The sequence below is a fragment of the Nothobranchius furzeri genome, chromosome 10, assembly GCF_043380555.1.
Source record: "Nothobranchius furzeri strain GRZ-AD chromosome 10, NfurGRZ-RIMD1, whole genome shotgun sequence".
NCBI classification, from domain to species: domain Eukaryota; kingdom Metazoa; phylum Chordata; class Actinopteri; order Cyprinodontiformes; family Nothobranchiidae; genus Nothobranchius; species Nothobranchius furzeri.
In genome coordinates, this window is record NC_091750.1 from 34,460,678 (window position 1) to 34,477,662 (window position 16,985).

The following is a 16,985-nucleotide window of genomic DNA, read 5'->3' on the forward strand; positions in this document are numbered from 1 at the left end:
ACAGGACCAGGGCATTGCAGGAGAATGTATGAAGAAGACATTTATTATTTCTATACATGTTTTGGCTGTCCCACTTCCATAATGTCCCTTTAAGTCAAGTTTTGATTCATTTGGATGTTCTAGCAGCAAAAAATCCACCAATGTTTTGACTGTAATCATCCAACCATGTATTCTTCAGGTGTTTTTATGATTCCCTTGAGCAAATGAATAACATTTGTTTAGCTTCAGGGAGAATAAGGACACTACAAGGTAACATGCTTCACCTCCGTGACCTCTTTCCTCAGATTGACGATACGGAACCAGTGGCCGAGGCGAGGGAAGTCTTCCAGCTCGGCATTTCGCTCCTCTAAGGCCACTTTGCACTTACAGGACAGCTGGCGGCTGAAGTACTTCACCAACTTCCCCTGTGAGAGAGAGAATGGTAGTGCATTAGAAAGAAACACAGATAAGCAAGAAAGACCTCTTCTCTGTTCCTTCCTCCCATACATACACTTCCTGTATACCTGTTACACAAACGCTAATTTTCTGGTTGTTTAATGATTAATCTGCCAATGTTAAACAGTCTTGTGTGCATTTAAATTTGAGCTCCATAAACCAACTGATAAGGTTAAAACTAGCAAGCAGACTTCAGATTTTTAAGAGTAAACCAAAGAGGGTTTGCTCTTTTGAAAGCAAAACAACAAGAATTGTGCCACATGCTAAAGTTTTTTCTACATAGAATGAGCTTTCACTTTAAGAAAACAGGCTGGAGTTGGCCACACCCACTCATCCCTGCTCAAGCTGCTATTAGCCGAGATGGTGATGGTGATGGTGATGATGATGGTGATGATGGTGATGATGATGATGATGGTGATGATGGTGATGATGATGATGATGATGATGATGATGATGATGGTGATGATGATGATGATGATGGTGATGATGGTGATGATGGTGATGATGATGATGATGGTGATGATGATGATGATGATGATGGTGATGATGGTGATGATGATGATGATGGTGATGATGATGATGATGATGATGATGATGATGATGATGGTGATGGTGATGATGATGATGGTGATGATGTTGATCATGGGGATCATGATAATCATCATCATGATGATCATCATGATGATGATGATGATGATGGTGCAGGCCAACAGGGGATGCCGTGATGCCTGAGGACCAGGGATGATGCATGAGGATGGCTCCATTCCAAAAGTACACCTACAAAATGACTGCTAGGAAATAGACGGTGCTGGCCTACATCCGTGAATACAAAAGTAGAAACCAGTGGAGGAGGGACCAGCAGAAAGTCACCTCTGAATGCAGAAAACTCTACAGTAAAAGCTGCCCACGGCTGCTCGCGCTCTGCCTGATGAGGCAGCAGCTCAGTCCACACCTACAGAGAAACACATATTTACCCCCACTAAATGTACTGGTGGATCACTTATTGTTATAGAAAAATATCCTGCAATATATGTTTAATCAACACAAATCAACTAAAATTTAAAGCAAACTTCTTCTATCGCCCATTAAATAAAATAAAGCCCTATACATTATTGTATTTTGGTTTAGATTTGCAGGTTGTTTTTGCCCCCAGTTTTAAATTCTTTGGTTGAAAAACATTGGAAGAGTAGGTCGTACCCACTTTTGCAGCCCTGCGTGCAGCAGGAATCAAAATGAGCTCAAATCAGCTCATGTGTCCAGTTAGGCATTCTCATAAAGCCAATAAATGCTCAACACTGCACCACATGCCGAATGCCAATTAAAATTATTGTTGAAAAACAAAAATACATTAGTTAAGAGGCTGTTGGCTTTTAGAAAAAGGTTTTTATATTAAAAACGTTCACCCAGAAAAAGCTTTGATTACGTTGTAAAGTAAATAAATGAAAACTGTAGAAACATTAGAAACATTAGAAACAAGTTTGAGTGACAGCTGAGAATGTCTAATAGTAGTAGTAAAAGAACGGTTCGGAGTGAAAATGGCTATTTTGTTAGCCTGGCAAGCCAGACTAAATAAATGTATTATTTAGTCTGGCCATGCTCCATTGACGGCTCTCGGTTGTGAGGCGGGTTCTACCGTTGTCTTTCAAATGATCTCTGCATTCCACTGGACAATGAATGTGACATACTCTTGTTTCACTCTGTTGCATCATCCCACCCATCAGGCATATAGAGTGCCCTGATTAGCCCACAAAGCGAATAAAGCTCTGTGATTTGTTCACTAAGCAGATAGAGCACTATGATTGGCCCACCATTATGGACCAATCACAGCTCTTTATGTGTTTGAAACCCCTCTAGAGAGCTGTGATTGGCTAGCCAGAGTCGTGGTAGGAGCTGCTGAGGTTCCAATGGAGCGTGCCTAGACCATTCTTTGCAAAGCAAGAATTTGGTCTAGTTCACTAGGCTACTATTTTGTTGCTAATTTGCAGGAAATATCTAGAAGAAAGTTCTACAGAAAGTAGCTAAGGGTCCTCAGAAATGTAGCTAGCTTTGTCACTAGGCGTTAGGAACAGCGACAAAGTGGCACTGCCTCTCTCTGCTGCTAAAGCTACGGATAGCAAATGCTACGGGCGATGCCTGAGCGTGAACGCGCATGAAGCAGCCTGCTCGACCCGAGCATCTCTCTTTTTCTGTGATTTTACAGAAAAACAGGCAATCACAGTAAAAATGCCAGGGCTCATTCTACAGGACCAGGGCATTGCAGGAGAATGTATGAAGAAGACATTTATTATTTCTATACATGTTTTGGCTGTCACACTTCCATAATGTCCCTTTAACTGAATGTTGAATCCAATAATTTAGCAAATAAGTTTTTTTTACAACCGACGTAAACAAATATTTCAGGAATCTGTTTATTAGTGCGCTAATTTAGTTTCTGTTGCACCGTTTTACGGTTCTGCTGTGTTTCCTTAAGAAGAACCAGATGAGCCCAGATTGTGCTCTTCTTCTCTTTGACATCAGCGGCTCTGACCCGAGCGCTTCTCTGCTAATCCTGATGAACTGGAACAGAGAGACTGTCACTTTCACCACAGCTGCTGCACATCTGTTTAACACACCACTGTACTCAATAGATCTCTGATATCCAAGCACAAGTAACAAAAATAATTGTGTCAAAAATGTTTCAGTAAAAACAGAAGTCTCCATTGTTTACACATATTATTTTTGTTCTACTGTTTTTATTTTATTAGGTTAAAAAAGTTAAGTTCAATACAAACAAGACCTTTAAAACGACTCGTCTTCTAGATTTCTTTAGTTTTGTTTTTTCAACAACAACGGATTTCTGAAACGTACAAAAATAAACATAGTACCTTTCTGGTACCACTTTACAACAAGGCTCCCTTCATACATGTCTAATAAATGGTTTATAAATGGTGTCGAAATATGTATTTTATATTAATTATTAAAGTATGTAAATGAAAATGTATTTATTTGTGAGAGCACAACAGATAAACAGATACTAGGGAATGGCAATCCCCCCTTGTTTATTAAAAATTAATAAATAAAGACATGTTTTACACTTTACTATAAGGCTCCAGTTTGTATTTATAAATGTTTATTAACCATTAATAAATAAAGACATGATTTACACTTTACAATAAGGCTCCAGTTTGTATTTATAAATGTTTGTCAATCATTAATAGATAAAGACATGTTTTACACTTTATAATAAGGCTCCCTTTAATAATTGTAAGTATTTATAATGCAGTCATAAGGTACATTATTATTTGCCCAAAACATTGTTTCCAAATGCTAATAGTGCTTAAAAGGTAGTTCCACAGTTTGAAATGTTTAATATATGAAGTCTCGATAAAGTATATACTGTAAGTCAACAGATTTGGTTCACTATTTGGCAAGAGACTAGTAAATTTAGTCTTTTTCTCACCCTTAATTAATGTATAATAAACATTTATTAGTCTTTACAAGGCATTATAGATTGATTAATAATACATTTATAAACCATTTATTAGCCATTTATAAGGGGAGCCTTGTTGTAAAGTGGTACCCCTTTGGTTTATATTTTGCAGAGGTGTGACCAAGTCATTGCTTTGCAAGTCACAAGTCTTTCCAGTCAAGTCTCGAGTCAAGTCCAAGTCAAAGACAACCAAGTCCAAGTCAAGTCCAAAGTCAATGATGTGGAAGTCCAAGTCAAGTCCAAGTCCTTAACTTTGAATTTTCAAGTCATCTGTCCAACTTCAGTTTAATGACGATAATAAACAAATTCCAGAAATAAAGTTTCTTAAAGCTTCGTTTATGTGCTCAAACAAGCAGAAAGTTAAATGGATTATAAGCAAAGTGCTGCTGCAGTTAGCAGTAAATCACACCCAGAACGAAGAAAGATTCATGATTTTTGTCCACGTCGTGCCACTTATGTGATAAAATATCAAATATGTTCAAGTCATCACCAAGTGAACAGATGCAAGTCGATTCAAGTCGCAAGTCATTGGCGTTCATGTCCAAGTCAAGTTGTAAGTCTTTATAGATTTTATCAAGTCAAGTCAGAAGTCATTAAAATAATGACTCGAGTCTTACTCGAGTCCAAGTCATGTGACTCGAATCCACACCCTCTGATATTTTGGCAGTTAAACTTACCTAACCCTAAACTAAGTTAAAAGTTATCAATCAGCTGATTGAGTTCAGCGCATATTAAGATGCAGTAAATAAATAAATAAATAAATAAATAAGCATTCTGCATCGATTCCACATGTCTGATCCACATAGCGTGAACTTGGTTTCGCAACACCCTTTCTAACTCCACTGGAAAACACTGAATGTGACTCGTAACATGAAAAGGGGTCAAAGGATGCTGCTAGAGTATCTCAGTGAGACTGTTCTTTTGATATTTACTTCCAATATTCTGCAACATTAGAGAATAATCTATAAAACCCAGCTTGATCTCTTACAATAAGAGCCTTTCGGCGTCCAGGTTACAGAAAACATGGAGAAACTCCTGAAACAAAACGAGCAATAAGGAAGAAATTTACTTCACAACATGGGAATTTGTGTCAACGCTGATGTCATGTAACACATCGGTGATTTTCTTCATAATTATATGTGTGTGATGTCATAGAGGGCAGGTGAGGGCAGAAACAGCAGTGTGAGCTATCAGGTGATGCAGCAGCAGGCATCCTGCAATTACACTTTCCACAAAGCGCAATGTCTAAAGCAGAACGGCCGTTTTTCTGTGTGTTTTCTCTGCACAGTTGACCATAACAGCAAAAACTATGTGGATCCAAACAATTAATCAGGCTGCCAGCAAGTCAGGAACAGAGGTAGAGGTGCGGTGTTACACTCCCTTATGCTAGCTCTTCCATGTGAAAACAAATCAGCAGAACAAGACTTTGCAGCTACATGTGCAGATGGAGTGAATAACGTAGATGTTTGTTTAGCAGCGCGTTGCCACAAAATAGATCTACTCTCAGGGATAATTGTGGGGATTTTCCTACGCTTCAAGGAGATCTGGCATTGCCACCCTGCACTAAACACATACGCATAACATTTTCTAGATCTGCCCCTGGTTGTACCTGCCATCACTGAATCAAACTGTATTTTTCCATCAAACCCACACCAACACTCCTTATAGGCTACGCTTTAACGAAAGCCTTCTGTAGCATTCTGCACCTTTGACCTGTAACACTTTAACCCTCCCACTGTCCTAATGGGTGTGACCCCACGAGGAAAGTTGACCATTGAACAGGGTTGATGGTTTATCCCTTGGGTCCACGTGGCAGGGGTGAGGAGTGAGCTCCACCGTCCGAAGGAATATCCCTAACTGCACCTCACCCCTGCCACGTGGACCTCAAGGGATAAACCATCAACCCTGTTCAATGGTCAGCTTTCCCAGCAGGGTCACCCATAAAGACAGTGGGAGGGTTAATGACCTCCAGCTTGAGACTATATCACAAACATGGAGTAAGCATGTTTGATTCATCATACAAGCTCTCAAAATCACTCATTTTTGTCCAGGATCAAAGAAGAACCTCTGCTTAAAAAAATCCAGTTTACATAAAAATGAACTGGGTGCGAGAAGTCCAGCAGGCAGCGTGGATTTAAAAACAGAAAATCTGACCGTTCGCCAGAAGCTTTCCATGAGGCTCTGGGTTTTATAGATCTAGACAAGCAGCCGAGGCTGAAAATCTATCTCACTGATTTGGGTTTCTATGTACCAAGACACTGTAGTAAGAAACCAGAAGGTTCACAGTCCAAAAATAAAATAAATAACAACAAAAACAGTATTTTGACCTTAAATCCTACTCTAACTGCTGCATCTGTTTTAGCTCTGTGGGATAGTAATGTAGATAATGAGCATTTATCCCTGGATGGACAAACCAGTATATCACAAAGAAAACCGTAATATTTTTTATTGCCGACCGTGCAGAATCATGCATGACGCATTTTTTAATTTTCTTTTAAAAAGACGAAGACAATTTGATTACATTGAAGCTTTAAAATGCTTCTAGAAAGTGTTTTGTTGATGGTCTAGATTTTAACTCCAAGGTAATGTTGACTAAAGTTGTAATTTTGGAATATTTGCAAATATCTGCTGCTGCTCCATCCCAAGATGAAGGACACTTCAAGATTTCACAATAATAAGTTTAAATAATAATTTTAAGAAACTCTTGACTTTATTACTGTTTATTACAATCACCATAAATAATCTCTTGGTTCAGTATAAATGTAATTACTGAAATGACTTATTATGCTTTGGGTAATAATATAATTATTTATGATAATCTGTAATGTGTGTTCAGTAAACCAGAAGGTCATCTTGCACGTTTAACCACCACACGCAGCGGGTATCCAGGGTAAAGGGTAAACCACCTCACATGTTCTTTACTTCATGACCAAGCTTTCTGACGCTGAGAGGGCGTGTTCTGAGGGTTTGTTAAAACTAAATCTCCGCAGCTGTAAGTTCAGTTCTTGAACCATACCAGGAGACGAGGGACGGCCGCCCAACTCTCTACTAAGCATTCTGTCATGCCGATAGAATTGCTTTGAGTAAACGCATCTGTAACCAGCTGACGCAAAACTCCTTCAGAGTTAAGCCAGACGCTCGACACTGTGTACCCTGCGACATCTCTGGACCAGAGGATCGGTTCTACTCGGGTCTTCTCTACCGGACCGAGTACCCCTGAGGCTGACAACATCCTCCTTGACCTCCGGATCCACACAGAGGGTCGTCTTGCTGGGTGAGGTAGCACACAGACGGTGTCTGATGCTGTTCTCTCTAAGAAACGACCCAGCTAGCTGCAAAACCAACTTTTCACCCAGAACGCTTCTCTCGCTGAAAGAAACCTTCTGATATTCATTCACGCATCCAAAACCTCGCATTTCATTTTAGTTCCATTCGGTCACAAGTTTGCTTTTAAAAACAAGTTTTAATATCAAATTGCCTGTTAAAAATTGTCATTTTTAAAAGGGTTAGTAGTAAATTCTTAACTTTTAAAAACTCTGACTCTTCTTTGAAATGAAACACAGAGAGGTGTATATTTTTGGTTATTGAATAAGCAACGATTCCTAACTTCTGATTAAATAAATAAACTTTTGCTATTAAATTTAATTATCTTAAATTAAACATTAATCTTTGGATTAAAATATAGATAAGACAGTTGGTGTATGAACTTCTATCAATTGCATGAATATCCTAGATATTGGTGCATAATATAGGTTCATGTGCTAAATGTCCGATCTTTTCTTCAGAATCTAACAAAGCTGATAGCAAACAGCGTTAATTCTTGTATGTAGTTAACCACGCTACACTAATTTTGATCTGTTGCTTCAAGGCAACATTGTGCAACAAGGACCGTAACACACCAACCTATTCTATGATTATTTTTTATTAACACAACCAGCATAAACAGACAAACAAACAACAAATGATCAACGCTAACATTTAATTGAACAGTAAAACATCAAAATACAGTACTACTAACATTTGATCAAGGTTCTCTTGGGGATTCGTTTTCTTCATTCAGTGTGAAATATCAGGAAGCAGTTGCGGTCGGGAGTGAAGCAAAGGTGCACATTGCATTTGCGGCACATTGCTTTTGGTGTACCATTGCACCCTGGCACCTTGCATCGTCCCTTGTTCCCAGTCATGATCAGCCAGAGGGCTGTGCGATCCAGGCTGGACTGGAATGGGAGCTGTGTGCCTATTTTACAGTAAGTTTAATTCAAACCATGGTTTTCACTCAGACACCTGTTTCTTCCTGAAGCAAATTCAGACGCACACACGCATCCATAATCACATCATTCTCAATCTTTAGCACATCCAACACAAGGTCTATTTGAGCAAGTTTAAAATATCACCTGTTAAAGATTGTCCAACAAAGTTGCCAATGTTGAATGTTATTTCCTATGCTTGTCATTTCAAAATCATTAGTTTAATTTGAAGAATTAAAACTTTTAACTTTCAAACTTGTCTCTTCATTGAAATGAAACACAGACACTACGGATATGACTGTCAGTTTGTCGATGAAAACAACCTTTGAGTCTTCTTAACCCTATAAAACTTGGTTATTAATTTATTAAAATTAATATTCCGAATTAATATGTAGGATGGTTCCTCTTTCATACAAGAGCATAAACCATAACGCTACAGCAGGTTCACTGAAAAATGAACCATTTTTACTGATCATTTTTTAAAACAGTCACTTTGGGAACATGCAGGCTAAATGTGAAAATGGTCTTCAACGCTTATCTCCTGCATTAGCTTGCGATAGACAATCGTTAAGTTCAGACAAGCCTGGCAGATCTACATCACACTAATGGACTCACCCATCTCCACTCATGACGGGGAAGGCTGTTGTTTGTTTAGCATCCAGGAAACGGGAGCGAACGTCCCCGCTAGTAGAAGCTAACTGTTAGCATTAGCAACTCCACCACACCGAAGACCTCCTCCAGTCATTTGTGGAGATAAAACATTAAAGTTGTAGAGCGAATGGAGTCAGTGGTAGAGTCGTGTTGCTGTTGGCCAATCAGAGTGGAGATGTCCAAATATCAGGAAATGAGACTCCAAATCCTGTCATCTGAAGCTACTTTATCCTCCAGTCAGCTTGTTCGTCCTGAAACAGAAACGTTTTATCCCAGAGGACGACTCGCAAGGCATTCCTTCCTCCTGTAGACCACTGCAAATGTATTAAAATATGAGTCATGTTGATCTTTATCCGTTTAAAGCCTGAAATGTGATACAGCAGCAGTGATGGGAATAATAGTGTTTAAAATAACGGCGTTTCCAAAAAAAATGTTTTTTTAAGTAACGAGTCATCTAAGTAATTACTGTCCTCTTTTATCATGACGCCGTTCCCGTAACTGATAAGAAAATGCGTGCGTTAATGTTCAGCAGCGCGGCGTGTTGATTGGGAGCTAAAGAGGCGAATGTTTTCATCACGGCCCGTGAAGAACGAGGAAGACGGGATGAATAGTCTACGGCTGCAGACCCGCAGGTTCGCTGCTGCAGGTGTGCCCTTCTTAACGTGACAGCTGACGTCCCAAAGGTCCGCTCACCTGTTCACCGCTCAGACGTCACGATCTTCTACCGTCCTAGATAATCCAGCTGTAACCCGTTTCTGATCATTTCTTTAGTCCCGCTGTAACACTGGCGGCATCGGTCTCAGACGTCATGGAGCTCAGGTGTTATTAGAGCTACCTGTGTGTCCTCACCACCCAGCTTCATTTCTTCTGTGGTTGGGTCTGACCCAAGTTAGTACATTTGGGTCCTCCATCAGATTTGAGCCTCTTCTAGTGTCATTTTAAAGGATTTTAATTATTTATTTAACCATTACTGGATTACCTGCTGGTAATCACAATCTGTTGCTACAGAAATGCTGCTAAAAACACACACTTATGTGAAGCTGGAAAAATCAGAATACTGTGCAAAATTGCATCTGTTTCAGTTATTTAACTAGACTGAGAGACCAACTAAAGGCTCAGGAACATTTACAGGTGTTTGTATTTGCAATTATAAATTTTAGCTGATTGTTAAATATCACACAGTGACCTTTTGATAATCTACATTAGTGTAATGTTCCTGTTTGTATTTCCTCCTGTTAACTGCTCATTTATTTCAATTATTCTGTTTTATTTAAAAAAACATACATTTTATTATGTTCCAGTCATTACTTATTTATATTTCAGTATTGTAGTAATTTATAGTAAATTAAGTAAGTTTAAACCCATTTTCTTGCATTCTTTAATGAAAAAAGTAACTAAGTAGTTATTTTTCTTGGTAATTAGTTACTTTTATAATCTTGAAACTCAGTAAGTAACTGGGTTACTTTTTTGGCAAAGTAATCAGTAACTATAACTAATTAATTTTTAAAGTAGCATTCCCAACACTGTATAGCAATGACCCAAAAAATGTCTAGTTTTGAAAATGGAAGTTTTTATTGTCTAAAGTTATATAAAGTAATGTAAAAGTTAACAACCTGTTTGATTATGTAACATTATCGGAGTAATAAAGAAATAAAATTGGCCCTTGACAACTGTAGATCCTCCACCAGAGGGCAGTAGACATGTGCAGGACTTGGCAGGTTTCTGATGAAAATACTAATCCTGATTCTCCATCTGGATGCTTTAAAGGTCTCAGCCACTCTTTGTTTTCCAACAAGTCTCTAGTATGAATGAATGAATGCATTCTGAGTCGTTTTCTGTGGAAAAAAAGCTCTGGTGCTTCTGTTTCAGGAAGCAGAAGATTGTCAGAGATAGACTGACATCTTAGAACAGTCCTTTGTATGAAGAGACAACAGAGAGGACCGGGTTCTTCCATCACTTCCCCTTCTACCAGAACTCCTCTAGTGGAAACACAAGCGGACGCTGAAATAAACCGTTCATCTCAGACACTTGCACATTAATGATGAGCTGGTTTTGACTAGCAGGGATTTTTCCTATTAAAAGAAACATTTGATGAAATTATTTTTCTGCATCTAATAAATAATTTATACTCCTCGTGTTGGGAACGGGTCAGCCAGGAATGAGCCGGTTCTCTGCTTAGAATCTCAATCTAACTTTTTAAAGAGCAAGTCACCCCCTACCAGAGAATTACTCAACACCCACTTCCTATTTGAAAAATGCAACAAATGCTGTTGCCTAGCAGACCGAGAGGGCGGAGCCGCTAACAAATACACACACACGCGCTCACAACGACATTGTGACATCATATGGTACCAGCTAACATTCTAGGGTACCTCTTAGCCAATAGCGATGGCAGATTTAAATTCAAAAGCAGTGCAGAGTTTTTACCTGACAACAGCACAACACTGACAGTTTTAGGCAGAAAATTTAAATTTTAACTCTACTGACTACATGTGTCTGCAGCACGATTAGACGTGCATTTGTGATAGGCTAAAAGACTGCTTTCATAACCCTCTATGCAGCTCCAAGGAGGATCCAGTGACTGTTCGTTATTTGTTATAAGACTGATTTCATTTGAACAATAGTGTGGTAAGAAATGCACATTTTACAGTACCAATGCTTCACAGTGAACGTAAATTCATAGCAGTTCATATGGATTAAAAACAGACCAATGTAAATATATTAACATTACTGTTTAAAAGCTAATATTTCATGTTAGAGTCATTTTAGTTAATAATAGTGAATTGTGTATCGGCCATCGACTAACAAGTCTTATCTGTGATCGATTAGTAGTGACTTAGCCTTCCACTAGGGGGAAAACGGCGCGCTCGCTCCTCATTGCATTAAACGACTGCATGAGAGAAGCAGCCCACAAATGGTAAAATGGTAAATGGCCTGTATTTGATATAGCGCCTTCTAGAGTCCTGGAACCCCCAAGGCGCTTTATAACACAATCAGTCATTCACCCATTCCCACACACATTCACACACTGGTGGGGATGAGCTACGATGTAGCCACAGCTGCCCTGGGGCGCACTGACAGAGGCGAGGCTGCCGAGCACTGGCGCCACCGGTCCCTCCGACCACCACCAGCAGGCAACGTGGGTTAAGTGTCTTGCCCAAGGACACAACGACAGCGACAGACTGAGCGGGACTCGAACCTGCAACCTTCCGATTACGGGACGAGCACTTAACTCCTGTGCCACCGTCACCCACAAATCACTTTCGTGATTCTTTCTCCCGTTTCAGGGGTGTAACACGTTTATAAAGTTTATCAGAAAAAATAAGTTGATTAGGGGATGACTTGCTCTTTAAGTGTTATAGTGGAAAATTTAAAAAACAGACAGATTTTTACATGAACATCATTATGATTCAGATTATTTATTCATTTTTATTCCTCATGTCGCTCTGATCATTATTTCTGTAATAATTTTTAAAAACGGACGTTAATCAAGCTGAAAAGCAACATCCAGGCCATGTTTTGCAGCGATAGTTCCTGGATGTTTTTGAAATTGTGTTTTATGGTGGAGAACTGTCGCCTAAATTTAACAACAGCATGGCAGCCCACGACAACGTATGACAAAATCCTCCAACGTGGGCGGGATTCATGTTTCTCACTTTCTGTGATCCTAACTGATGGATGAGGAATGTGATGAGAACACATGTAGAATGTGCAGCATAGACTATTTTCATTTGTTCTGCAGAGAGGGTCAATAATAAATAATGTCACCAAATTTTCATTTATTCACATTTAAAAAGTCTGAATGAATAACTCAAGTGAAACTGAGATTTGACACCTTCTATGGGAATAACAGGTGGCTGTGGCACAGATCCTAAACAAAATCAGCTTATTTATTCTGTTCTCAGGTCTATTTGATGATTTGTAGTAAAGTAAATGCACCAGAAAATTTTATACGTCAAAAAACTAAAGTAAAGCTGAAAGAAAGTTAATCATTTAAAATAAACATCCCTTATAGCCTTTAGACAACTTAATCATTTGCGCTTTGGCTTTCACGTGTTTTCTAATGTGATGCTCAGCTAATTTATTGAAGAACTCTGCAAATGCGCCTAAATGTCAGCAGGATTCCATCAATCTGCAAAAAAATATTTACTTTACATTTGGAAATGACTCAAATCTGTGAATGCACACTTGCAAAATGCAAAGGGAAGTCACAAACCGTACTGGCGCAGCAATTAGAGCTTAAGCTCGACCTAAACGACATTTTGGATGATATTTCTTTTTGCTTGGAGGAAATCTTGAATTCTTAACTGTTATTATTAGAATGACTAATCTTAAATCGGGCTAAACAACATCTGCTTTGCATGAAACTCCAAACGGATATAAGTTCAAATGTACCGAGTTTTTCACAAGAAAAGGTGTGCACACTCCCATGACTTCAACTTGTTGCTGCACTCTCCAAAATAAAAGGATGTTTAATTCTTTTATTTTCTGCAACAACTTGGTGCAACATGTATCTGCTGCTTTTTTCCCTTTCTTTGATTGAAAACAACTGCAACATCAGCAATATTTAGTCTCCCTGCATGAAAATCAATCAATAGGTAATGAACTAATTAATAAGTCATTACTGTTTATTAGCTATGGCCTCCTTCTCTTCTGTTATCTCACTGCTGGTTTTCATTACTGCCCTCTGGATTAGCTTCGTGCTAATCCCAGTGCAGGTGGCATCACTCTCATTAAAACCTCATCAAACAAAAATAAGTCAAATATTTCACAGATGCAAATGCCTCGAGTGGTCAAATAGAAGATTTTGTACATTGTCTTTACTTTTAAATTATTTTATTCAATTCCTAATATGTGCTTTAAAATCATACATCATTTTATTCCCAACAAATGTGGATAAAAAAGCAGGAAAACTCTAATATAGTCGTCAGAGCAGATCGACTTTAACTTTTCCACTTTGTTTATAACTTAAATAACCAGACTACCGCCAAATGTAAAGAAAAAGTTGGGGAGCGTGACATTTTTCCTTTGTGTACAGGCCCCAAAAGGCTGCACAATATTAGGAAAGCAAGCAATATGAATATTATTGTTGAAAACTGAAGGAACTGTAGTTTGAAATAAACGCTCATGTTCTGTCAGTAGTATAGGAAGACGCTATTTGCTGGCTGCGTGTATTTAGAGAAGTGGGGGTCCATTTCATGGCTAAATATTGGCAATTTGTGCAATTTAATGGGCGTTTTTATGATGAAATTGCACATAATGAAATTGCATTTTAGAAAACGTTTTGATGTCTCTTCAAGTCAAAACTGAGCGAGTCTTTCCAAGTTATCTTTTAAAGGGGATCTTTTATGCACAACTCACCGTCGGCATCCTTTTGTGCAGCCATGTGGGTCTCTACTGCCTCTATAAACTCTAAACATGCAATAAACATCCATCCATCATCTGTCCATGTTTGGTGTCAACAATTTTGTGCCAAAACAAGATGATTCAAAAAGTCCCAGTTTGTGATGTCACAAACAGGAAATTAGAATAGAACCTCTCTACTGAACCCCTTCTGATATCTGAGTTCCTTAGCTTATAGCAGCCTGAGCGGGGGAGGGGTTGGCATAGACTAGCTCCACCTTGTATTCTTTATAGCCTCTTTTATAAGACACACCATGCCGGCAAATCGGCGTCATATTACCGCAATGGCAGGTCTATAAACGCGCCATGCCAGCATGGCGTTGCGCTAATTTTGCTGCATTTGTTCCGCGTCGCTTGGTGGTAATATTGCGTAAATGGTCTGTTGTACGTATGTGCCCTGGTGCAACAGAGGCAGATGTCACAATGACGTGGGGAGTTATTGCTGAGCTCCGGCTGGTAAATGTATTGAAAATGAAAGTAAACACGGGCAATAAGGTTTGCTTTTTGAAAAAAATCAGCTGAGATGGCAAACTGGAGCGCCGCAGCACTCCACGAGCCTCTCTGTTAGAGCTGAAGCTCAGATTACCAGAGACTGCACAGGGACCGATGGGGACAGACACCTTTAGGAGCTGCTTGTTAAAAAAACCTTAACGATCACGGCTTCAATCGCAATAAAAAACAAGTTATGTCCAAGATAAATGGAAGTCTGCTACAGCGCAGAGACCGCCCCCATACCCCCTTTATGCCGCCATCACCTAATCTTAAATTGCCACGATTGTGCCACATTACCACCACGGTCCGATCTTATAAACGACCTTTATCCTGCCCAGGGCGCCGCGCAAATCCTGTTTTTCCAACGCTCTGGTCCTGTAAAAACAGCTAAAGTGACGGTGTTGAAACGGCTCATTCTGGAAGGTACTGAAAATGTCAAGAATAAAACAGTGGAAATCTCTTTTCATGAGGGGTATTTAGTGCAAATCACTTCATAAAAATGTTGAACCAAATATCATAACTTGAGAAGTCATAATATGTCCTCTTTAAAACGGACGTGATTGTTTTCTGGGATTCTTTACCCATGAGGCGTTGCCAGGCATTCTGGGAACATAGTGAGCATTCATCTTCACACTGTGGCTAAGAACTGGCAGCAAATGTGCACTATTAGTTCCTCCATCATCTTGGAAAGCCTTTGTATCACCTACTATCTTTAACCACGTGACATAAGGCATTACAACGTGTTTATTATAACATGTGGGATCACTCTCAGGAGACTTTATGATCGGCTATTTTTATGCAACCTATCAATTATATTCCAGCTGGGACTTTTAAGTGATTTGATGGTACTCAGTGGTGAGTTTATGGGCGCTTTATTGCACTTAATGGTGTTTGTTTTAATCTCCTGAGACATCACCCCAAAAAATAAATAAATACATTCTTGCAGGCCATTTAAAGCTGTGCAGTCTGCAGGTTGCTGTGCGGGGTTTTCTTTGACCTTTTTGCGCACTTTATGCCATTTTATGTCCTGAAAGTGCGCGCGCGCGCCTGTTTTAAGTGGTCTCAGAACGGGCAGTGTGACATCTCAAACAAAAACACCAGGGTATTTATGGCCATTACGTAACGCAATTTACGGAATACCCCGCGGGCCAATTAAGGGATATTTTGCAACAATGTCAGTTATCCGCGCGTCTTGCATAACCGCTCATGGGGTCTGGGACACGCTGCCACAGCAGATGCGCAGGCTGTCGTCTGCTGGTAATGGATTGTAAACACGGGCAGCCTATAGGCCTCGCATCATACTCTGATGAAGAGCCACCTTCATCCCCGCCACCTGCAGAATGCGCAAGTCTGTAAAACAACCCACTGCAGACGCACCGTGGCCTCTTGATTCATTGCACTGCACACAAAAAAACAAACAAATAAAACAGATAGCGGCGAGCTTTTAGCGGAGATCTTTGCATATGAATGCATTGGCAGCACAATGCCCCCTGGAAAAATGCACATAAATATGCAGAGTGGCCTAAAAACAGCACGGTGGCAGCCCTCGGGATGGATGGAGGTGGAGATGCACCACGTCCAAAAGAGACACCAATAAAAGCTTACCTCCAGCGTTCTTATCTCCTTTTGCGTCAAGTCGTTGGATGTGGCACATTTGGTCCGTAAACCCTCCAAACTAGAGATGCTTATGTCTATCATGTTCTGCACCAACTCGCACTGCTGCAAGGCTTTCTGCAAACTCAGATGCTGCTCCTCGCTTTTTGTCATCTCCTCGTTCATTGTTTGGCGAACAGTGGGTGGATAGTTCTCTTTGCAGGAGAAAAATGACAACGATAAAGATTATTTGAAGGAAATAAACGTGGAGGAGCCCACGGAGTACAGCGACCTGCAGAACGCCATGAAAAGAGATGCTGCGGGTTTGGATTCAGGGTTTGAGCCGTGACAGAGTCGACTCCATCGCCTCCATCAGTCCTGCTGGATCATCAAGGTGGGCTAAATCAGATGCAGCATGAAGACACCGAGCTGGACTGCGCGGTTTGACACAGCATCCATTGGGTGCCTCTTCCTCTCAGAAGGATGTTGAAAGAAAAAAAAGAAAAGAAAGGAAAAGAGGGATGTGGCTCAGCGCATCGTAAGCGGACAGCTCGGAGGGAAGTCTGGAGCGCTTAACGCTGCTGGATGCGGGTCCTCCGTGTCTCCCTGGGCAGCAGCAGCATCCCGGTACGTTCCCACCACACCGACATGATTCCTGTCAATCAAACCCACAGCAACAGCATAGCAGCGCCCAG

General features: G+C 40.0%; 1 protein-coding gene across 4 annotated transcripts in view; it reads right to left on the bottom strand.

Annotated features, from left to right (window-relative positions):
• The window catches only part of ksr2 (kinase suppressor of ras 2), a 134,188-nt gene extending 117,251 nt beyond the window's left edge, over positions 1-16,937 (bottom strand). For all 4 annotated transcript variants that reach the window (XM_054730262.2, XM_015960538.3, XM_054730260.2 and 1 more), the window contains exons 1-2: positions 16,303-16,937; positions 264-404 (exon numbers count right to left, since the gene is read on the bottom strand). In XM_054730262.2, coding sequence (XP_054586237.2) covers positions 264-404; positions 16,303-16,476 — 315 coding nt within the window. In that variant the 5' untranslated portion in view covers positions 16,477-16,937. The remainder of the gene's footprint in view (positions 1-263; positions 405-16,302) is intronic.
• Positions 16,938-16,985: the final 48 nt, after the last annotated feature.